The sequence below is a fragment of the Anser brachyrhynchus genome (genome assembly GCF_964034855.1).
Source record: "Anser brachyrhynchus genome assembly, chromosome: 3".
Classification (NCBI taxonomy): Eukaryota; Metazoa; Chordata; class Aves; order Anseriformes; family Anatidae; genus Anser; species Anser brachyrhynchus.
In genome coordinates this window covers 57,392,375-57,415,344 of record NC_137696.1, presented here as the reverse complement: position 1 = coordinate 57,415,344, position 22,970 = coordinate 57,392,375, and the positions used below count along the sequence as shown (strand labels likewise).

The 22,970-nt window shown below is 40.5% G+C and overlaps 1 protein-coding gene across 15 annotated transcripts in view; it reads right to left on the bottom strand.

The window, feature by feature from the left end:
• Nucleotides 1–63: 63 nt before the first annotated feature.
• Nucleotides 64–22,970, bottom strand: part of PLEKHG1 (pleckstrin homology and RhoGEF domain containing G1) — a 161,149-nt gene continuing 138,242 nt past the window's right edge. For all 15 annotated transcript variants that reach the window (XM_080587981.1, XM_080587973.1, XM_080587974.1 and 12 more), the window contains 14 exons: nt 19,542–19,588; nt 18,934–19,084; nt 17,807–17,938; nt 15,317–15,499; nt 15,133–15,228; nt 14,920–15,006; nt 12,660–12,693; nt 11,356–11,451; nt 10,052–10,090; nt 9,554–9,576; nt 8,496–8,714; nt 7,934–8,050; nt 5,464–7,132; nt 64–3,298 (listed from right to left, as the gene is read on the bottom strand). In XM_080587981.1, the coding sequence (XP_080444107.1) occupies nt 2,196–3,298; nt 5,464–7,132; nt 7,934–8,050; nt 8,496–8,714; nt 9,554–9,576; nt 10,052–10,090; nt 11,356–11,451; nt 12,660–12,693; nt 14,920–15,006; nt 15,133–15,228; nt 15,317–15,499; nt 17,807–17,938; nt 18,934–19,084; nt 19,542–19,588 (3,996 nt within the window). In that variant the 3' untranslated portion in view covers nt 64–2,195. The remainder of the gene's footprint in view (nt 3,299–5,463; nt 7,133–7,933; nt 8,051–8,495; nt 8,715–9,553; nt 9,577–10,051; nt 10,091–11,355; nt 11,452–12,659; nt 12,694–14,919; nt 15,007–15,132; nt 15,229–15,316; nt 15,500–17,806; nt 17,939–18,933; nt 19,085–19,541; nt 19,589–22,970) is intronic.

Below are 22,970 nucleotides of genomic sequence, written 5' to 3'. Positions count from 1 at the left end.
GAGCCCCCATTGCTTCCGTCCTCCCCTCCACCCCCCCCCCCCGGAAAGAAGAGGGCCGCAGCGTTTTGGAGTACTCGACGTTTATTAAAAATATATGAAATGGTCCCTGGGAGACACGCTACGCGCTGGTACAACTCCCTTTTCTTTAATATTTTTTTTTTCTCTTTTGTTCCAGCTCCACCGATGGCATTGAGGTGCGGTTTCGACGGATCTAGAGCGTGCGGGGGGTCAAGCAGAGAGTTGACTCCTGTTCGTATTTACAATACTTTACAAGCGATATTAAATAAATATGGGCTCCACTACAACTCGGCGGCGTAACTATGTACATTATTCCTCAGCCGGCGGGCCTGTCACGAGCGTCGCTGGGGCTGGCGCACGCGTTGGTAAGCACCACGACCAGCCAACCCTCGCCATAAAACTTCCTAGCCGATGCAAGACACGTGTGGTAAATAATTTAAAATCCGTTCTAACGAGTTCAAGTCCTTAAATCACAACCTGCAAGTAATTAGCTGTACGTTGATAACCTCGGTTTTTCCTCATCGTAACCAATGGTGGAAATAGTCAGCAGTTCTGGAAGTGCAATGCTCGGTAACTGAGGGGAGTGATACGTGGTTAGTGAAAATCGTACTTCGACTCCTTTATTTAATGATATGTTTAACTCAGCACTGGCTTTATCTGCGTAATCTGAAGAACCTCAGCACCAAAAAACAACGGTCACTCAGATGGTCAATGTAGACATATTTAGGCTTTCCTGTCGGAACAATGTTTTCAAGTAACAGAATCCAAAGCTGTGCAATGAGGATGACAAAAGGGAGTAAATGTGCATCATACCAGAAAGTCTGTTCGTGTTGTAAATGGGAGCATTTACTCTGCACATCATTTGCGAAAGAATGGAATGTATTCTCATTTTTAACCTACTTGTATTGTACACAAATTGAATGAGATTCAGCGCTGGCTGGTTTAGAAAATGCCTCTTTCATCCCACTCAGCCAGGAAGGATCGCTTCCTACGATGGAGATGCCTCCCCTGGGGAAGACAGCTTGTAACTCAACCAGCAGTATTGCTGAAACACCCTGTGGCTCAAACACGCCGCGTGATGAATGTTTCACCCCAGCATCCAGCCAAGTCCCGTTCTCTCTCAGGGTTACTGATTTTGGGACCTGACCAAACAACCTGCAGGCCACTGCATGTAAATGAAGCTTGGGAAATCCACACACAGCGGCTTTCCAGTGCTGGGCTCTGAGCTAAAAGCTACTGAGATTTTGCCTGCATGTCACAAACACTGCAAACGCTGGAGGTACAAAGCCAGCACTCTGTCTGGTCATCTCCACAAGCAACAGAGCTTCTCTTCTACTGCCCAAAACATCCTCCACACAAGGATGGTGTCACATTGACAGATTCACATAAAAAGCTGCCACAGCCTGTCCTCTGCCTACTATGCAGAAATAGAAAGTAGAAAAGGCTGCAGATGCAGCTATCATCTGGCATTGCTCATAGGCACTGGGACTAGATTTTGTTTAAAACAAGTCTGTTCTAAAGTAACATAGGATATTTGGTGTCACATGCATTGGTCCTGTACACTTGGAATTTTTCTGTCAAAAAGTAATGTGAGACAAGTTCGTGCAATTGCACGTGGCATGTTGGTGTAGTTACCAGAACTGTGCTCAGAAATCCGTACCCTCATAGGAGCAGCCGCTCAGCCAACTGCTGCCACATGCAACCAGAGTAATCGCGTGGATATTTTGGACACAGAACCGGTCACAACTCCAAAGTCCAAATACTAAGGTTTCCACATGGTAACATGGCTTAACAATCAAATGGTATCATACCTGGATAGACCGTATGAATCAAGGGGTATCACACCTAACAAGAAACTCAGCCGAGGAGAAGAAAGGGAAGAGATGCAGAGGTTAAATATGAGATCTGAAGGGAAGAGATGCAGAGGTTAAATATGAGATCTGAAGTCCACCTGCATTATGGAGCGAGACAGCAGACAGTGCACATGTGGCCTTTTAACTTCCAGGATTCTAAATCATAAAAAAAAAAAAAGATACATTTCACATCTATATTTCACATCTATTTACAATATGACTGTGATACAATGCCTGATGGTGTAATATTACAGAAATACATAATGCCAGTACTGATTGTCCTAGTATATACTCTTCATGTACAGCTAGAAATCGCCGGAAGCATCAAGCAAAGCTACTTGAACTAAGACACTGAAACTTTTCCCTTAAAGACTGGACAATATTCTGCTGGTTAGGAGATGGTACTCTCCACAGGTAGTCGTTCAGTTTGTCTGAATCGCTGTATGCAGTCAGATACGGGGTAAGCGCATGCTTGCTGCTGGTGGACTTTGCAGGAGTACAAGACACAGTTTTGCTGCAGAGTGTTTCAGAAGGAGCAGTGTCCGTGTTGTGCAATTTGGGATCCAGTTTCCTTGTTTGGTTCTGAGAAGTTTCCAGGTCAGATCCCTCGTCTTCAGACTTTATTTCTACATAGTCATCATCATCCCCTTCCCTTTCTTCAGTGTCTTTGAAGTTAGAAAAATAGTTCTGAGTGGCCATCTGTGCAGTCAGAGGGGAGGTCCTGTTTACTCTCAGGACCTTTTGAGAATCCTGCAGAATCATATCAGAATAGTTTTCAGGGATCTGCTTTCTTGTATCAAGCCCCGTACATGCTGAAGCAATGCCCAGCGTTTGATGGCTGTTGAATCGGAAGTTCCTATTTGAATGAAACTTTTTCTTGTCTGTTTCATTAGGATATACAATGGATTCTCCAGACCTATTGACGACAATTGAGGAAGACGACTGTGACCTGCTGTATGCCTGTGGTTTCATATTGCTTACTCTTCTCCCAAGGGAGTTATAGATGTGATCTTGATGTAAATTTTCTTTGTTAGGTTGGCTTATAATTGTGCTCCACCTCTGCGCTGGGACATGCAAACGGTTAGAAATCTGAAGGGAAGGCACCGAGCAAGCTGACGGCAACTGCCTTGAATTGCTTTTTGTACCAGTTTCTGCATATGAGCCCTTGGACTTTGGGTCTTGGGACTCAGGCCACGGAGAAAAGTCAGCCAGCTCGCCGTTGCTGTATGTAGAATGCAAGAGCCAATCCTCTGCTCTTGGGCATTCACTGGCAGCCTGGGAACGGGGAGGAGACGCAGCCACAGGAGTGGAAAACCTCACGGCTGATGGCTCCTGAGGGCTGGCCCAGGCTTCCTTTTGGACCTTAGGTGAACTGTCTCTGAAGACAATCTGGTCATAGAGCTGGGAATACTCGGCTATTCTGGCACCTAGAGAAGAGAGAGATTTAACATATGAGACAAACAACCCATGCAAATGCGTTGCATGCAAATTTAAAAATCCCAAAATGCTTTGTATTGGTCAAGAGAAAAGTGTACAGCTGTGTCAGTGTCTTCAGCCTCACAGTCAACAAAGTAGCATGAAATAATGAAGGTAATGAAGTCTAGAAGAGCCACACTGCCTCACTGGCATGTTTGCATTGTCTTCAATGCATTTCATTGCACTTCAGTAAATTGCATTGGAAAAAAAAAAAGCCTAACATGTTGCAACAGCAAGCAGTCAATGAATCACAAATTCCAGAACACAATGAGAGCAATATAATCACCAGTTACAGAAGAAAATAAATATATATATATATATAAGAAGTTACTATTAAATCTGAAACTGTTTAAGCCTCCAGTATTTCCAAGTCACCAGACTGTTAGTTTTTCATCTTGAAAGACAATGATTTCACCCCTCTAAATGTGAATCCTACTGGTGTGACACAGGCATAACTGTACTGCCCTGTGAAGGGGAAGAGCCTAGAGGAGCTGCTGCCTGCAGGTCTGCTTGTTTATCCAGCAGTTTTGTTTGATCAGACCATTGCTAACATACCTGTGATTGCAGCCAGTTCACTAGCTTGAAGATTGCCTTCTAAATAGAACCTGTCTAGCTAAATGCAGAAAAGCATGTGAGAAAGCATGAAAGAACACAATTTACATCTGTTTTCCATGTTGTTTTTACACTGGAAAAAGACAGGAACGGCTAATGATCTGCTTGATCGCTGTTCCTCTTCCTTTCCCTCCTCACCCCACAAGAGCCTGAGAGCTGCAAGAGAGTCAGCAAACAAGGCACAAGAGCACGCTTGTAGAGAGTTTGCTGTTGGATGGGACTAACCTAATTTTCAGGCCAGCATCCTAAGCAGCTGGATAAGCTGCAGCAACTACCTGCAGTTCTCTAAGACTTGTCCTGCTTGGGCAGACACAGCCTCTGCTCTTGAGCGGGGTTGTATTTTCATATGTGGCTTTCCTGAGACAGGGAGACTCCTTTTAAAAAGCCAAGGAGGCACTAACCACTGCCTGGGAAGAGAAAAGGGGACAGACTAACATCCTGTGGAAAGGCTGGAAGCGGGAGAAAGGATTATGTGTCTGAGAGACGCCAGAGGGAGCAGATTCACAGCTGCTTTCAAGCCATACCAGTGCAAGGAAATGCACCGCTGGGCTTCTCAAGAGAAAATGATGAAACCAATGATACCTTACAGGGAGAAACGGTTAGCTAGGAAATGGTCAAAGGCCTTTCAAGAACCTCTGAAGTTTGGTTCAATACTGCACTTCGGGATACTTATTCAAATAGTGTACATCTTTGAATTTGCCCCACTGCTTAATTCATGAACAATTCTGCCACCATGACATGATGTTTGGTGCTCTTAACATTTACTACAACATGTCCCATACAAAAGTACTGCAGGCGGCACAGCAGGATGCAAGGAAACAGTTCCAATTATATACTGTTTGTTTCATGACAAAATGGAAAAGAACATTCTGAAATGGCCTAGTGAATAAGATATTTAGGGGCTTTTATAAATACCACTGGGAGGCAAGAATGACGCTCTAGTGTGTGGTGTCTGCTGGCTCCATGGCTCCAATTTGTTTTGATTGAATATGGACAAAAATAGTTCCAAAGTTGTTGCATACCCATGACTTTGCACATTTATTAGAAAGATAACTAGCTCTATCTTATCTGACCCCACTCCTTATGCTTGTCAAGTGTGATGTGGATGGTACCTTAGCAAAACTACATGACTGATGAAGGTGAACCTATATACATTTTTAATCAAAATCTGAAGATCACACTATTAAAGGAAATAACTACTTTTCTGTAAAGAGGCCAGTGGTGCTTCAGGCAGGATTTCTATTTATGGCCTAAGCTGAATTGATCTTTCCTGACACTATCCCAGGATTTCTTACCAATTTTATCAAGTAATGGCAAGCATTTGCTGAGATACAAAGGACTATTCATGTCAGAAACAGTCACAGAAAACTCCTTTCACTGGTAACACCCAAAACGCAATACAGATATTCAACGTGGAGAAAATTCATAATTTTCCAACTGCATACACAAATTTCATAGAAAGTTACTAAAGAAATAAATCTGTATAGGAATATTTTTAACATACCAATGGCAGGACCACCTTGTTTCTTCTCCTCCAGAATAGCAGCAAGATCTTTGTGTTTCAGCTTCTGTTGTCTGCTAGCTGGCTGTTCCTGCTCTGGACTTTTAACTTTCAAAAGCTGGTTAGCCTTCTTAATTTTCTGACTGTATTGCCTAGCCATCATAAAAACTCTGTTTTTTGTTTTATCCATGATAGCCGTGTCATTTTCCATGCCCTCTGTATGCGCATTGGACAGAATACTATTGGCAGATTCATATGGGCTATCTACAAAAGGCATCTCACTGGAGAAGGAAGATCTGTTCAGGCTTGCTAAAGAGGTCTCCTTGCATGCTGTAGTGTCTTCAAGTTTGAGACTGGCCTCGCTTAAGGTGGCAGCCCTGGGCTTCACAGTTTTAGGGAAAATTGGAGTTTCTGGCAGAGAGAGAGTAGACAGTGAGTACTCTACATCTTTACTCAGTTCAGGTGTACTACCAGCATGCAGCCTTTCCTGCATATCATCTTTACAAACAGGAAAGGCTGCAAGAAGTCGGTCTCTTGTCTTTTCCTGATTCTTCTTGATGTAATTCTCCAGGTCATTCCAGATTTCATCTACTTCCTCTGAGAGTTTATCTGCTGCAGACTTATGGGACAATGAATCAGAGTTGGAAGAGCTGTCTACTAAGCTCAAATAGTCATTGTCGACAGGAACACGGTGGTAAGGACTCTCATCTTCACTGAACTGGAGGCTCTCCTCAGAAACAAACTGCTGCAGATTGTCAGAGCATGCCAAGTCTTTTTCCAGGCCCAGAAAACTCCGCCTTTTAGAACATTTTAAGGGGTCACACTTAAAATTCAATAGCGGTGTTTCTGGAAGTGCTATGGTGTCATAGATGTTATCTTCAACAATTCTGAGTTCATCCAAACTTGAAGTAGGTGCTTCTCGACTGAGTAGGATCTCATCCCTGCTAGCACGAAGGGAGGCCCTGCTTTGATTTGTTATCCGCTTTTTGGTGGGTGAATCTAAGCTGCTTTTGTTTCCAGCCTCATAGAGAGAGTCTCTAGCAGATCTCTGGGGACCATGGTGTGTTTCCTCCCTTCTTGTCAGACCCATCAGCTTTAAGTCTTCATAGCTGATATTGTCATAAACGTGTTCAATATCATCAATGGTCAGCTCCTCTGAAGATTCGGGATATGCATTCATACTGCTCACCTCTGTTCTCTTTACATCCCTTCTAGAACTGCGCTCACCAATTTTATACCTTGTGCTGGCTGTGTTACTTTCACCAGCGCTACTGGCCCGCCTAACAATTTTGTGACGACTGGAGCTGGTAGTTTCATTCTGATGCATTATCCCCAAGTGCCAGCTGCATGGCCGACCAGAAGGACCCCTCCTTTCTCCACCAACAGCTGGACTAGTGTTGGATGTAGACACTGACGGTACAAACATCTGATAATCGTCTTCGTCGTCTTCATTCTCGTAAGGTGGACGCCGGCTGGGAAACAATGCCTGCCTAATTTGATGGTCAGTCCAGATGTTTCTCACAGAGGTAGTTCCCCCCAGGATATTCATGATCAGCGAGTTGTTCTGAGGTGTGCTGAATTGTCTAGGCAACTGTGACTGTCTAGCTGAGCACGAAAATGGAAGATCAGCACTCAGCTGGGTTGATTCTTCATCTGAAGGGTCTTTGGAGCTCTGTGAAGATTTGAAATATGCAGTATGAATGAATATGTTAGCCTATTCCCTGCAATAATACAGAGATTCCCTCCATTCACAGGACTGCCGTAGTACCGGGGTGTCCTGCAGCATGAACTCAGGTGGAGATGGGTAGGGCAAGCAGGCTCCTTGCTAGAGAGCCAGGAAACCATGGTAGCAATGCCAGACTACTTTGCCTCCTAATCCTTATCCTGGCTCAGAGTTCACTGTTGGCATTTAATATTGCCTTACTTCAAATACAAGACACTGGGACATGCTAAAGCATAAGCAGTTAAAGGCAAATTTATTTGGCAGGGGTTAGATTAAACCTTTTATGCTAACTCTGCAGTTTCACAATTAGATAAACTTAGTCTGACTCTGGGCTTGTGCCAAAAGTTCAGTTCTCCTCCCTTTCCCATTACCTATAACCCTAGCAGAAAGGTATGTTATGCTCTCTAGCATATGCCATTGAAAATTTTTCAATTTCTTTTTGGAGTGAATTTTCATCCAGCTCAGCTAGCAGATCTAATTTACAGCAAGGTCACATCCCTGCTAATGCTAACATGAAGGATGGTGTAGGTGTACCTGGGGGAGACAGAAGATTACTTCTTTTGGCTTAAGCTAATGCTGACTGTTTGATTTTTTTTCCTGCCCCTGAAAGAATTCTCTTTGGAGTCCTCACAGATGAATATTAATAAATGAAAAACACAACATGACTTACCTGTCTACCCAGAAAAAAAACCACAGATTTGACATATCTATGATGTGTAGCAAAACAGAAGTAAAAAAAAATATATATACCTGCATTTCACACTTGTTGAGATTAACACTTCTCCGTTTTTCAACATTTTCAGCAGCTTGACTATTAAGTCTTTTCCTTCCTCCTTTTGATTTCTGTAGTGAATTCTGTTGCATTCCCTGTGATTTAAAAGAAGGGAGCAAAGGAGGACTATTAAAATCCAGTACTTTGTACGGCTTTATTCAGAATAATCACTAAGCAGCTAGAACATCAGAGCCAGGTCAGGTATCCATAGCTGAAGGATGCAATGCTCATGAGTACACAGAAATGGTTCAGAGTCTAGAAAACTTTCTTTTCAATAACTAGTTAAATGAAGTTAATTTGCACAGCTTGCCAAAAGGGGATGAAAGTAGATTGTGTGTACAATAACACGGGTGTAGAATTCACATGAATTGGACTAGGAAAAGGGAAATAAAATATTTATAAAAATAAAAATCTTTGTAAGGAGAATAAGTTGCAAATACTTGTAACACATTCATGCCTCCTTGCAGTTTTACAGATACTTTTAATCCCTCTTTCATCCTCCCCAGGACAAAAGGATTTTTTTTTCCCTCTTTTTCCTACCTGTTCAGCTTCTTCTTCATCATCAGCATCAATCTGTTCCACAGCAGAAGTCTGGAGATTTTCATCCTGATCGCTGCTGTAGGCTGGCTCAATGGACTCTTGAAATTGGCTCTCTAGCCCACTGGGTTCCAATGAAACTTTTTTCCTAGAATTCAGCAGGGTTTCATTTGATCCTACTTTGGTGGCTTGAGACAATAGGGCTCCTTCTATACCAATCCGCTGAAAAAAAAAAGTATTTATTAAGAGTCTATATATTTTCGTATGACTCTTATACTGTACTTAACGACAATGTTTTAGCTACATTCAGTTTGCTACACTGAAATGGGATGCACATGCAAAGAATTAAAACAATTGGTATTTTTCCACAGAATGTTAGGAACGGAAAAAAATATATGAAAAAAAAACCACAATAATATTATGATGGACTTCAGTTTTATGGCATCCCAGTGAAGTCATATCTAATGTACCCTGTTAATAAATCTTCCACGCACTCCCCCTCTCCTAAGTTCTGTCCCAAATAAGCCTAGGACCTGGAATTCAACAAGAGACTTTCAAACTGCACTGGAACTTCATAACAAATTCTTACAAAAATGTATAAATGAAAAACACTCATTTCCATCTGTTTAAGCTGTATTGACTCTGTTCAAATGTTATGATTTATATATAGCATAGATATCATATCAGAATAAGCTCAACAACTTTTTTTCATTTAATAAATATAGGGACAATGTCCTGCAAAGAACATACACTATCTTTACACACAGCACTTTTGTGATTATAGTGGTATTTACAAGTACCCTTAATAACATTAGCATTTGATTGGGCTGTACTATAAAGTACAAGAATTTATGTATCAGACAATTTTTGGCTTCTAGATATTCCTGAAATACCTAGCTGTATTCCTGTTTCTTTCATTCCAATAATCTTATTGGAATGTTTTTGCTTCTTTCTTAAAATAAACATAACCAAGATGATGTAGATTCTACGGCAAATATATTCCTCTAAGTTACCTCTAAGTTATATGCTACTTGAATGTGCTAAAACAAGAAATGGCTTACCTTCTGCATATCTGGACTTACATCTGAAAACAGAAATGTAACACTTCATCATAAGTGCATAATGAAACTGGTGTCTGTCTATGTCACTGGCTTAACGCTACACTAATACCCCAATTATGAATTCACAAAAAGGGATAAAACGCAACAGCAATGTTCACTCGAAGGTCTCTGATAAAACAGAGACAACAGCAGTTTTATTATGACAGTTCCACCTCAGGTCCTAATATCACAACAAAGATCCAATATGGACAACTACTCACAGTGTCTGACTCCTGGTATTCAATTACCAGTTGCCAAGACACTTACGGGACCAGAACCCACGCGTGGAAAAGCAAACATTACATTTCAACACTAACATTTTGTTTTCTTTGCCCACTTTCCCCCTCCCCTCTCCCAAAGGTGTATTTGAGGAAAGTTACAGGACAAAAGGATCCATTTTTACTTGTTCTATAAAATACAGAAACACTGGGTCAGCAATCAGTAGAGGGAGTAGCTTACCATTTGACTTCAAAACTTTATGGACTCTCGATGAGGGTTCTGAAAAAGACAACAACATGTTTAAGCACTCCAACATCCCAAAGAAAGTTATGGGTATCTTTTTATAACATGGATACCAAAATTTAATCTTCTGGGCCCATGCAAGAAAGACAGATTTTCTGATCTGAATCACTTAGCTAACTCACACTCTTGGAAAAAAAGGATACATTGCAGTGTGAAACCTACAGCTGTTACCAAAGTACTTACATGTTCCTAATGCTATAGCACCTGCTTTCCACACATGTAAAGTTTAAAGTAAATAATCCACACATGTAAAGTTTAAAGCCGTGTTAAGATTCCTGCTTTTTAAAGACTTAGTCCTCATCTATGCTATTGCTCTAAATTGCTGGAGATTTCCTACATACAAGTTAGAAATATGTCTGAGGTACCGAGAAATATGTATGAGGCACTTCAAGCAGTGCTTTGAAAGTGTAAGTAGCCAAATGTTACACAGAATTTCATTCAATCAGTATTTTGAATTATTCCTTTTATAGGCAAAACAACATCCATGGAATCTTTTACCTCAGAAACAAAGGAAGATGCCTGAGAAGTAATTAAAAGTTGTTTTTTGGACACAGGTGGTGCTATACAATACACCACTACATCAGTACTCTCATGAACCTTGTTTAAGTCATTCCCAATACGCAATATTACACGTTCCAAGTTGGAAAGGTCTTTAAGCAGTTGATCACGGTGACTGCGATATGAAGTCACCCAACTACACAGACATTTGTAATGGCTTCAAGAGAATATTAACAGTAATTATGGATGTATGTTTGAACTAGGAGAAAGAAAAGCACAAGTCAACATAACCATCTCTCAAATCTCTATTATGTGTAAGGCAGACATTACAGTAAGTAAAATTAGTAATTATATTTTGAATTAACAAGCCTATCATGATCATGATGGAACCACTTCTGAGACAGTAACTACTCAGGGGTGAGGGCTAGAAAGGTCAGACAAATAATGTGACTGGCTTTCCAGCATATGCATTCTTCTGTCCATTAGAAAGTATCACTTGTTCTTTATGCATCCACCCTTAGGAATGTATGTATTCATGAAATGAAATGCAAGTGATGGATAAAAAAATAAATCACACAAGCAACAAATGCTTGATAAGATCTTCCAATTGTATATCAGAGTTACTATGCTCTGTAAAATCTCAGTGCAAGCTAAAGACCAGTTCCTGTGCCCATTCTCAAACAACGCTAAACAATCCCTGCTTGCCTTTCCTCATCATCTTTATGGTAAACGAGTTCATTCACCTGATTTCCTTCTCACTCTTTGTTGAGTAGTGCCTTCTTTAGGCTGGTATGATGATTTCATTTCTCCCTCGGGGCTATAATGAAACCCTGGGTGATCTGTGGAATAAGCAGAGGTAAAAGAGTGTTACTTCACACGTCTCAGCAGCTCTTTGGAGGCAGTGCCATCTTCCCTTTGTGATTCACCCAATGGCACTTCATCAGAGCCTGAAGCAAAACAAGTGAGGTATTCAACTTAATCATCTAGCCATAAAAACATTTTACCCATTTAGTTGTGTCTTGCTCCAGATTGCTAACCCAGCAACACTGATGGCATGAGCATCATGTTTAATTGTTTGCCAGTGTCTCAGTCTAAGCCTTCCTGACCCATTCTCCACAAGAATAACTACATAAATAAATGACAATTCTGCTTTACTCCAAGACTTCCTTGGCATTTACATCTAAGACTGTTGTTCTCATTTCCCTACACTGCCAGGGATCACTGGCAACATGAAGAGCTAACACAGCCTGCACCAGGAGAGGCAGCAAACAAGCGATGCAACAGAAAGGACAGCACAGATGCGGCCAGATTCAGGACACAAAGCAGCAGCAGCATGTGTGCTCCCTAAACCTGGCTCCTGGGACAGGCCAGGTAAATAAACTTTTCAGTCAAACCAATGGAAAAGCACAAGCCTGCTGAGATCCAGCATGAAGTTTTCTTGGCGCTGTACCATGGGTGCATTTGGTTTCTGCCATAGCCACAAGTCCAGCTGTTGTACTGCCTGGGGGACAGAGAACAGCCAGCAGTACTGCTTCTGCAGAGTGCTGGGCTCCCTTGCTGGGCTTCCAGGTAGCCTGCACAGTGCAATAAATGGCTGGCAGCCGCCCTCACCCTCCTCCAGCTCCAGGTTTGCCAGCATAAGGAAGTCATAGCAGCGCTATGTACTTCAAGCTCCATTTGCTTATTCCTAGCCTTTCAGTGGGTCCTAGCCAGAAGGAGTGTATGTTATAAAAGCAGGAAAGATCATGCATTTAGTCAGCATGGAATAAGCAAAACAAAATGACCAGTATTTACAGAAGGTCTAATCTGCCTCTTCCTTGCTAATCATGAGACAATTTGTTGGCTATGGATCCATCAACTCAATGCCTACAAAGTTCCACAGAATCTGCATGCATTTGTTTTTGTTTTGTTTTGTTTTTCCAGCAAGGTCATAATTCAAGGAACATAAGCATGGCTTTCCCTCATTTCAAACAAAACCAGCAGTCAAAGCCAAACTTTTGAAGACACTTTTGTTCATTTTTTAAAGTGAAAGTGAAAAATAACTTACGTATGGCATCCATTTCTAGAATCGCCTGTTTGGCCTGAAAGCATCATAAAAAAAAAAAGTTAAACTTTAAATAGGACAAATTATGTTGCATATTACAGATAGCTGTGACTTTACATGCAGACAACATCAAGTTTAATTTTTTAGCTATTAAATATTGCAAGTATTGTTATTTGTCTTTCTCTGTATGCTGCATATGTTACATATGTGAAGAAGAATTCTGCTGGCAGGAGCTTCCCATAGTTTATCTTCAGAGCACCACACAAAAGCCTTTTGTTCACTGCACACCACAGTTCTGTCTTGCTCATCTACCACTCTGGCAGTGCAAGAGGAGGAGCGCGTACCTATGGCACCAACTGGGATAAGGAACTTCTGGGGGATGTAGTGATGCGCATCTGACACTGAAAACTACACTGGTATCACCCACATCAGCTCATGCTGAGATCATCCTGCACACTCTGGCTCTTCTCCATGGGGACACAAACCCCAGAGACCTGTCAACAAGCCCCAGAATTTAGAGCCATCAATACATCTCTCCATATGCTGCTGGGACTGGCAAAAAACTAGCCCTAATATCTAGGAATCACAAATATTTCCAACTTTTTTTTTTTTTGTGAAACATGAAACATTTCCTCCCTAAAAAATAAAATAGTTTGACTTTACTATTTTTTTTTATCCTTTACTATTTCTGCAGTTCTGATGTTGTTGGTGCAGAGAACACTACCAACCCTGCTTCCTTTAAGAGTTTCCTTGAGGAACTGCTATTAAAAAAAAATAATCATTTTGTTTAAGTAAGATGAAACAAGATAAACAGCTAATATCTCATGATTGCTTAAAACTTGACACGTTTCTTTAGGAAAAATAAGCAGGATGTTTTACCAAGTTTATCAGATAGTAAGTAAGAAAATAAGCCAAAACATAATATCCCAGATAACCTGCTTGACCCTCTATGGGTGCAATTTAGTGATTTTCCACCAGGTGTCACAAGTGGACTAATATTAAATCCCCCCCAATAGCTGGACAGAGGGAAGTCTCATCTGTGCAAGCACAGATTCATCTAAAGATATGTGCAGACCACCTCAGAGATTTATTTGGTTAGACTTTTCCTTCCTCAAATAAAATTATTTCTAAGAGCTGAAAATGGCATTATGGTGTATTTTGGCAATACTTTTTTTTTTCCACAGATAAAATAAAAATCCATCGAGAAAGAATAATCTTGATACAAAAGCTGAAGTCATGCTGAAACATTTTTTACAATCTAATAAACTGCACCAAGTATTCACATTGTAAGCATGGATACCAGCAAAAACATTATATCTTCCATAAACTCTGTCAACAAAAAAATATGAGAAGAATTACTAATAGCAACTGCTAGGACTGCTTTATCCTATAACTCTCTTTCTGTCGAATTGTTGAAAACATTAGTTAATGCACCTCCTGTGCATGTCAGTCACCTTTTTAGTCACTATAGCATAAAAATCAGTTAAATTGATCAGTGAAAGTAATACTGTAAAAAAAAAAGGAAAAAAAAAAAGACAAGCAGTTTAACTTGGTGGGAAAAAAAATCAATAGAAAAAATCCAAGTTACATTGGGAAACATCACCTAGAGGTCTAAGACAGGATTCCATAAATAAAAGGACCAGATTTCCCTACTTTTAGGCATTACAGCTATGAATATTGGATCAGTAGGTATCTGACAACTATGATGAAATGCAGAACTGTGCCTCAGTTTCTCTGGCATAAAGTTTTCAAGCTGTCTCACCAAAAAAAGGCCCATGCATCCCAGCTAAGGATGCGGGGTTCAGGCTGAGTACGTATATTTGTAAAGTGAAGTTTGTGTTGCAAATGCCTTCACTGCTGTGGTATCTAACCAAGACAGATTAAAACTAGCTTAGTAATGTCTACACATGCTGCAATTAGCACACCTCAGTGTTGTGCAGACAGGCAGTTTCAAGCCAAGGAATGCTCCTTCAGTAGAGCTTTCTGACGCTGCATCTCTGTTACTCATGTCCTAGCGGGCAAATCCTAATGTGGACAGCAATGCTGCTAACCCAGTTAAATTATTCTACTCCTGTACCAAGCCCAATAGATGCTTTTAGTGGAATTTTCCCACTAATTCTGAAGAACTTTTAAAGATGCAAGAAACAATGTATTAATCTCTTGGAGTCTAAATTTTCTCTAAATTGCAATGCATTTTGCAGCTAACAAGATTGCCCTAAGTTACATGCACATTCAAGAAGCAGGGCTTCATTTATTTATTTACCTTGGCAGGAATCTTAGCAGGATGATTTTCCAGAATTAACCTCTTCAAATGAAGAATCCAAAGCCGTTTGTCTTGCTGAGATTTTGCCTGATTAAAAAAAATAAAAAAAAAAATCAGCACTATAGGAAAGAGCCTTACTGCATTATGTAGGGTAAGGAATAGCATATGGTCATCAATCAGGCTATCCAGTGGGCAAGGATTTTTCTGTCATACCTGGACAGTATGTTGCATCTTGGGATTTTTGTAATGGAAGACACTAAAGCTGAGGGGCTCCTTTGGTATTACTTCAACAAGCATAAGATTCCCACACTGTAACAAAGAGAGGCAGCACTGTGAACTACAGAAGCATTTCAGAGAGATCTAGAGCCAGCACATCACCGTTTGCTCTCTGACATACCAATATGTGAGCTTTGTATGCAAACATTTCGTCCCTCTTTTTCGTGATTAGCAGCAGCTTGTCAAAGAGGAACAACGTGCGCTCATTTTTGGCTCGCTGAATGCGGAACGTTCCTTCTAGAACCAGCTCCCCGTAGCTAGTGAGATCGGGTCCTTTCCAGTTAGTGAGCAAGCTCTGTATCTCCTGCAACAGATCAAAGAAGAAAGACCAGAGTTCACGTCAGAGGTCTTACTTAAATAAAGACTCAAAGAACAATCTGCTGAGGCCGTTCTGGCTCTCCCATATAACATTCAACATTCAACAGTGCAAAGCCACCAGTACTGAGGTTGTTAGGTTACACGTACATCACAGCTAGGTGTTTCCAGACTTGATGCTAAGCCCAGACTAAAGCATGCCCTCCTGAGTACTGGTGGCCTCTGTGGGGACACAGCGAAGAGCCCTGAGCTCCCCCGGGCTGCCTGCGGTGAAACAGCACAGCCCCATCTCCTGGGACTCACAGTGGTGGAGGGTGGACTGTAATGCAGTCACCAGTCTCTCTCACGTCTGCTTCTCTCCCCTGCTTATGTCCATAAACCCTCTGAATATTTCTTTCTTGCCCTGCAATATTCCCTTGAAGCTGTGTGGTCCCCAGCTGGATGAATTATAATGCCATCTCTGTGCCTTGTAGGCCCATCCCAGAAGATGCCTCTGTGAGGAGTTCAGACTGTAGAGATGTTTCTCAGAAGACTAAAGGTCCAGAAGTGGTTTGGTCAACTGATCATTTGAAGATGCCAAGATTTATATGCATTTGGAGTGATTTGTATATATACCATAGTTTTCTATCACCTTATCTATCACTTAAAAAAAAAAAGCTGGAGAAACATCTAAGAACATCTTCAAAAATCTGTCCTACTTTGCTTATGGCTACCTTGTTTCCTTTAGTTGTTCATTTTTTCTGTCAGTGGCACAGACGCAAGATTTAAGCACGGTACAGCAAACTAAGAGCAAACTAAACCTGAAGTAGGGAAACTTTAAAAACATCCATTGAACCTGGGCAGCATTAGCAAAGCAGGGACAGATTTACTCATCCTAGGCTGATCTCAGTAGAACACTGCACTTTAATACAGCATTCGGCTATAAAACTTCTTGGTACATTTGAGCCCAAAGGCAGCCTAGAGCATACACAGGAAGAAAAAACAATGCATATAGCAGCACACTTTGGACTATATGCAAGACTGTTTTAAAACCCAACATATAACAAATGAAAAAAAGTTCTGTTTTATCAGGTCCCTTAAGGAACTTGTAAATAAGTCAGGGTACAGCACAGCAATCAGTTTCACCAGTGTTAAGGGACAGTTGGTGCTGGAATCACTGTTGCGGTACTTGCCGAACTACAGACAGAATGGCAGTGTGATAGCTCACTGAAGACCTATCCCTATGGCTGCAGAAACAGATTTTACTTGTATAAAGGGTAACCATGAACGTAAACATTTTCCACAACCCCATACATTTGCCAGCTCAGCTTAATAAATTAAAAAAATACACTTTTCCAAATGCATTTAGCCCTCTTTATTGCCAAATATTACTGGTTATCATTATTCAGATTTATAGCACACTGTTTGTAGAAGTCATTAGCATGCATTTCCAGCAATGTGTGGCAAAGGTTACACTGCTGCAGGCAAGACATTATCAAATGTAACCCTATTCCCCCTATATATAAACAAAAAAATGAGAGCAAATAAGCACAGTTTATGTCAAAAAGACATAAAGGAATAAAAGAATAACATGAGACAGATTTCTGGAACCTATTAAACTCTTTTATTAACTAAAAAAATAAATAAATTAAAGCTATATAGATACTGCTGACAAAAGTGTAATGTAAAATGGTAATTCACTGGGATGTTTGAAACAGAATGATGGATCTGTAAAAAGTCTACCAAATAGCTTACTCTTGACAACAAAAGTTATTCAGGGTAGCTATTTTTTTCTTCTCCTAAAAATTCTCCACTCTAAGTGAAGTTAACCCTTTTCTAACTATCACATTTCTAGGTTTATACTTTTCACACACACCAAACAAAAAAAAAAAACGAAAAAGATAAGCCTACAGAAGCCCAAGAGGAAAGTACTTAAACAAGAAGAAGAGCAAGAAATGTCTCAAAACAAAATTAATCAGCACAAAAGGGAGAAATCGGAAACCACAGGATTTCTGAACAAAGGCTTGCCCTAGGGTTGTACAGCAGTGCTGTACAATTGAGGGAAAGGAAGAAAGAAAAGTTATCTCAAGTTCCATACTACTGCAAAATAAATGCTTTACAGGATGCTGCTTGCAGAGATTTCTGAGATTTTCCTGCAGCAGCTATGACCATGGTTTCCAAGATCAAACAGCCAAAGGCACACTCAACAGGACTCTTGAATTATGACTGACAAAGATAAGAAGATAACTAAAAAATGCTAAGTGCTTATCTGTTGACAAAAACAGCTTACACCAATAAAATATTTTTGGGAACTCACCTGAAGCCTGATGGCATGTTCATGTTTCCTCTTCATGTCATTTATGTGCCACGCCACTCTCTGCATTGTATCTATGGCATCTAGCACCACATCATAGCCCTCAGTGTCCTTGTCAAGGTGGTTTTCTATTTCCTAAGACAAAGGAAAAAAAATATAAAGTCCCATTATTTTTAAATGAATTTTCCAGCCTGATATAATACTGACTATGCTTTTATCTATACTATTTTGTCTTTCTGTTGCAGTCTCCCAAATACAATGTTTCTGCCCTTGCTATTGCATGTTGTTATCTAATTGATTAACACAAGATGACTAGCAATGTAAAGCTTTTAGTAGCAGCAGTTTAGCAGCAACTGTACTTCCAGCGGCTGCTGCAAACACGGAGGCACAGAAAGGCAACACAGCATACCTACAGGAAGAGACCTTTTCAGACAGCGCTTACTGGCTTTCTTAAAACACAGGATGTATCTACACACTTACAAAATACTGATGGAATTACACTAGGCATTGCTTTACACTTGGAGAGAAGAAAAGCACCAGACATTTTAAATAAGGATCAGTGTCTTTACACTTCACTAGAACATGACTCTGTAATACGAAACATATGTGGAAACATTAACAATAAAGCAAGAATTTCCGAAACTTGCTTAATTCAATTCACTGAATATGGAAAGAGTTCCCACTTCCTCAATCATTCCTCTCCACAAAAATCTTACCAATCAGGGGTGTTTATATGTATTTATTCCTTCTCTCAACCACCCCCAGCACTGTAACGTGGAAAAATACTGTTGTTCAATGGAACAATAAATTTTGGTACAAAACTGTTTACTCATGACAAGAATCTTCCATACAACTTCAGAATTACAGACAATTTAAAAAGAGATGTAATTATTTGAATGCACAGACTGATTCAATGTGTCTAAAACAATTACCATACATTCCCCACTCAAGACATATGCATGTATTATGAAGTGACGAAGACAGAAAGCCTCCATATGTAAATACCAAACACTCCCAAAAGAGTGTCTAAAGAAACCCAGAACTGTTCTAACCATCAGGTCTTGTATTAGAGGCAGGAACATCAAAGTGTAGCAGCCCTAGCTGGGATATATATTTTAATGGGTGCTTACGTGCAAAAGTAGGTGGTACTTGAGGATTCGCTGGACAGGTTTCAAGAGATAGGAGCCCAGGGGCAAAGAATGCTGCAGTGCTTCTTGCCGTTCTCTGAAGAACTTGGCCAATGTCTTGTTCCTCATGCATTCTGTCAACACGGCTACTGACCTGAAAACACAATACCTATCTGTAAGACGCACTATCTCCATAAGTTGTGGGTAAAGTCAATAACTGTTTCTTTCCTTCCTTGCAAAAGGGGACAGCAGGTTCCTAATCCAATCACTGTTTTTTCTTGTTATCTTGGGCACTGGGCTATGTTTTCCTTCTGACTCGCAGCCATTCTCTTTACACTGGGAATTACACATCTGGAGCACTACAGAATAAGACCATCGTAGTCTAACGAGAATAATAGCAAAGAATGAGAAGATCAAAGTAAAACTTCAGATAAGCATCTGTCTTTTTTTTTTTCAAGTTTACAACAAAAAAAAAATCCTTCTCCCTCCCTCCAATTTGTAAGGGGGACAATATATATGTATATATATGTATGTATAATTTTTTAGATTGTAACTTGCATTACGTGAACAAGCCAAGGGACAAATGAAGAAAGGGAACCCAGAATTCCTACCTTGGGTAGTTGGTGCAGTACTGTGTATATATGTGGAAATCTTCACTCTGCATGGAGAGGAAAGGTTTATATATATTCAGATTTTGTCAAACTAGCAGCTAACACACATGCGAGACAAAGACGATGACGTCAAGGCAACACATTCTCCAGTTCCTGATCAATGAATTCCCCACTCTCACGGTGATAGTCTTAAAGCTAACATAGATTGACTTATGGAATTTCACTTTTTATTTTTGGAGAATTTTCCTCATCTTTTAGAGAAAAAAAATACACAGAGAAAAATAAGTGGCTTGCAACAGAGCCTCCAAGGTCCTTTACGACAACCTATGCACCTTTTAAAAAATATATGCACACCCCCTTCAAACAACTGACCTGCATGCCTGCACGCACCTAGTTTTCTGTGTGCTGATGCACACACCTGCAGAATTAAGTTTTATGGAATATGTTCACTGCAATTTTCAAACACCTATGAATACTTTCACATTTGAGCACAATCTAAGTATGAAAATTAGATGCCACAAACTTTTTTTTTTTTGAAAGCAAGTTATGACTCTGTGCAAGCAGAAAGTGATTACCAAAACAAGTTTTAATTAGATTTAGGTGGGATTCCATGCTTGCATGTCACTGTGAAATTGCTAACTTAATGCTGACAAGCCTCTCAGAGGAACAGCCTGAGTTTCCTTTCTTTCTTCCTTGGCAGAAGATTCTTTCTTAATCATCATAATTTAATTCTGTGCAAGAAGAAGTCTCCAGAAATGTCCCCATATGCTTTAAGTTCAAATCTGTCTATCAACTTATATCCCAAATAATACTCAATTTCTGCAGCTTGTCGGAGTTGTAAAGACTAGGAAAGCACTGCAGAACTGCAAATTGCTCCTAAAATCAATGACATTTCTGAGCCCTAGTGCAATATAAAGCAATCATCTTGGGGTAAACAAGACTTGCTTCCATGTGAAGCATTGTCAAAATGGACTCTGACCCGCTGCCCCACGACAGCTGTGCCCCACGAGGGGCACCCGCTCAGCAGTGGTAGCTCGTGAATGGTGAGACCAAAGAGCCCGGTGCTCTGCAGTGCAACAGCACAGGGGGAGAGGGCTGATGCGGGCTGAGCCTTTTGTTTCTTATTGTTGGGTTGATTTTTTTTTTTGGCTATTCATCAGAAAGAGCCAGCTGAGGCAGTGCCCTTCCCCCTTTTCAACAGTGCTGTTCCCTTCCCCCTCTCCCTTGTACATCAGACCATGCCATTCATTTTTCCAACGAGCAGCGATTCAAAAGGACCACATAAAAAGAAAGCTGCTACTCAACCTCAGTGTAAGTCACTGCAATTAATTTCAGTATTTCTTACAAGATTTCCATACTAACTGTTTTGAAAAAATAAGTCTAGCAAACTTCCAACAAACGTTTCCCTCTGGGACCGCAATCCCCATTTACCCCTAGTATGCTGCAAACCGCTATTACTTTAAGCTGCTCTTATCTTACACAGCAACCAACTATATTTAGTCTTGATACAATACAGTTCAGTGATTTAGCTTGGTCTTTCACGCCTGGACTAATTCTGCTGTCACAGCCGGTTTTTGTGGCGGTTTACATACGCCCAGTGTCCACACCCAAAGACAACGAGCTTCTGCCACAAACTATTAGCGTTCCCGCTTAGAACTTGCAGCGACAGCTACAAACCGTCCCAGCAAAAAACTAAGCATTAACAAACCTCAGCGTGTTGCACACATCACACTGTCCTTTTCTTCAGCAATCATTCCTAAGCCAGCTAGCGCTCATAGCAAGTTAGGGTGCTTATGAGAGAGCATTGCGATGAAATTCAGGGTCATGGAAAAAAGTTATTTATTTTATACCTGCACATATTAATATAAGGTTTTAATTTAGGGGCTTTCTGGTATAAACTGTAATACATTCCCATGGCTACAATCACGGAATAATGCAATTTATAGAATGACTTCACAAGCAAAGTGCAGACCATTTTTTGACAATTATTTATGTGTACACCACTCAAATAGAGTCACTTGACTGTTCTGCTTTTCAAACAAAAAGGAAAAGAATATCTGTTGTGAAATTTCAACAGCTGAAAGCATTATCTGTAAAACAAACACGACCAAACTTTTCAGGGTTTTGGAATGGATTAAGTGCACATTCCCCACAAAATCAATAGCAAGTCCAAAATCCCCAGAAGCCTTTTCACACACTTCCACTTTTTTCATTTTGTTTTCTACATGAGGTCAAAACTATTTTCAATGGAATTTTTGGCTTTAAAAGAGCTTTAGTCTAGCTATTAACTGGAACAAGCTTGTATACCAAATAAATAAATAAATAAATAAATAAATAGTTCCTCATGCCCTCAACACCTCTAAAAACTTTAAAATGGTTTCACAATCATCCCTGCTTTCTGATCAGATTTTATTCCAAATTTCATACTGCGTTTCTATGTGCACTTGCGTCATTTCATCACAGCTCATTTCATCACACAAAACCATTAGACAGCATTTACTTTTACTGAGCCACATGCCAGTAGAAGGTCAGTTATACGTATTTTGTCTCCAGAATGAGATTGTTGATGCTCACTCAGACTTCAGAAGCTGGTGTGAATCAACAATATACACCTTTTCTTAGGCATCAGCAGGAGTCGTGTGAACACATTGGGAAGGTGGCCAATAGATCCACAAATTTTCATTTCATGGTACGTAAAGAAAGCTGATCTCTTAGAAATGCTGAACAGGCAGAAACCAAACGAGTATTTTCTGTAAACTTTTGCAGATTTGTTCTCAAATACATCTCAGTTACACAATGTAGAAGTTAATCTGTTCCTTCTCCACCCCAATCAAAGAAGGTTGTGACTTGATAATAAATCCATCCCACTGATCTAAAACATACCCCATAATGCCCCCCAAATACAACCACGACTGATCTTCCTAAGGCTGAGGAAGATGCCTGTGCTCCCATGGACTGCCTGGTTACCTCGCACCTCTGCACCTTGAGAGAAGGGACTACAAGTTGTTGGGACTACAAGGGACCAGCTGATCCTACCTACTTTACAGCAGACTTCCCAGAGAGAGCGCTGTATTACTGTGGGGCATATCAGGGCAGACACCATGCAGGCTAAAGCCAATGCTGTGAACTATGTTCAGAAGCAAAAGAAAAGCCAGGGCTAAAATGGGTTTAATATATTTCTATCAATACTTCCACACCACAAGTTAAATACTAGCTATGCTCGTCGGTATTTCGTTAGATGCTCATGCTTGCTCAGTTTGAAAGTCATTACATTCACCTTAACTGTCTTCAAACCAGATTAAAAGTGATCTCTGCAGGGAGACTGGAATCACTCCAGAGATCATTTTTAATCTGGGGGCCCAAAGCTGTTATGGCAGAGGAAAAAAAAAATCTGAGACCAAAGCCAAGAGTTCATCTGCACTGACTACA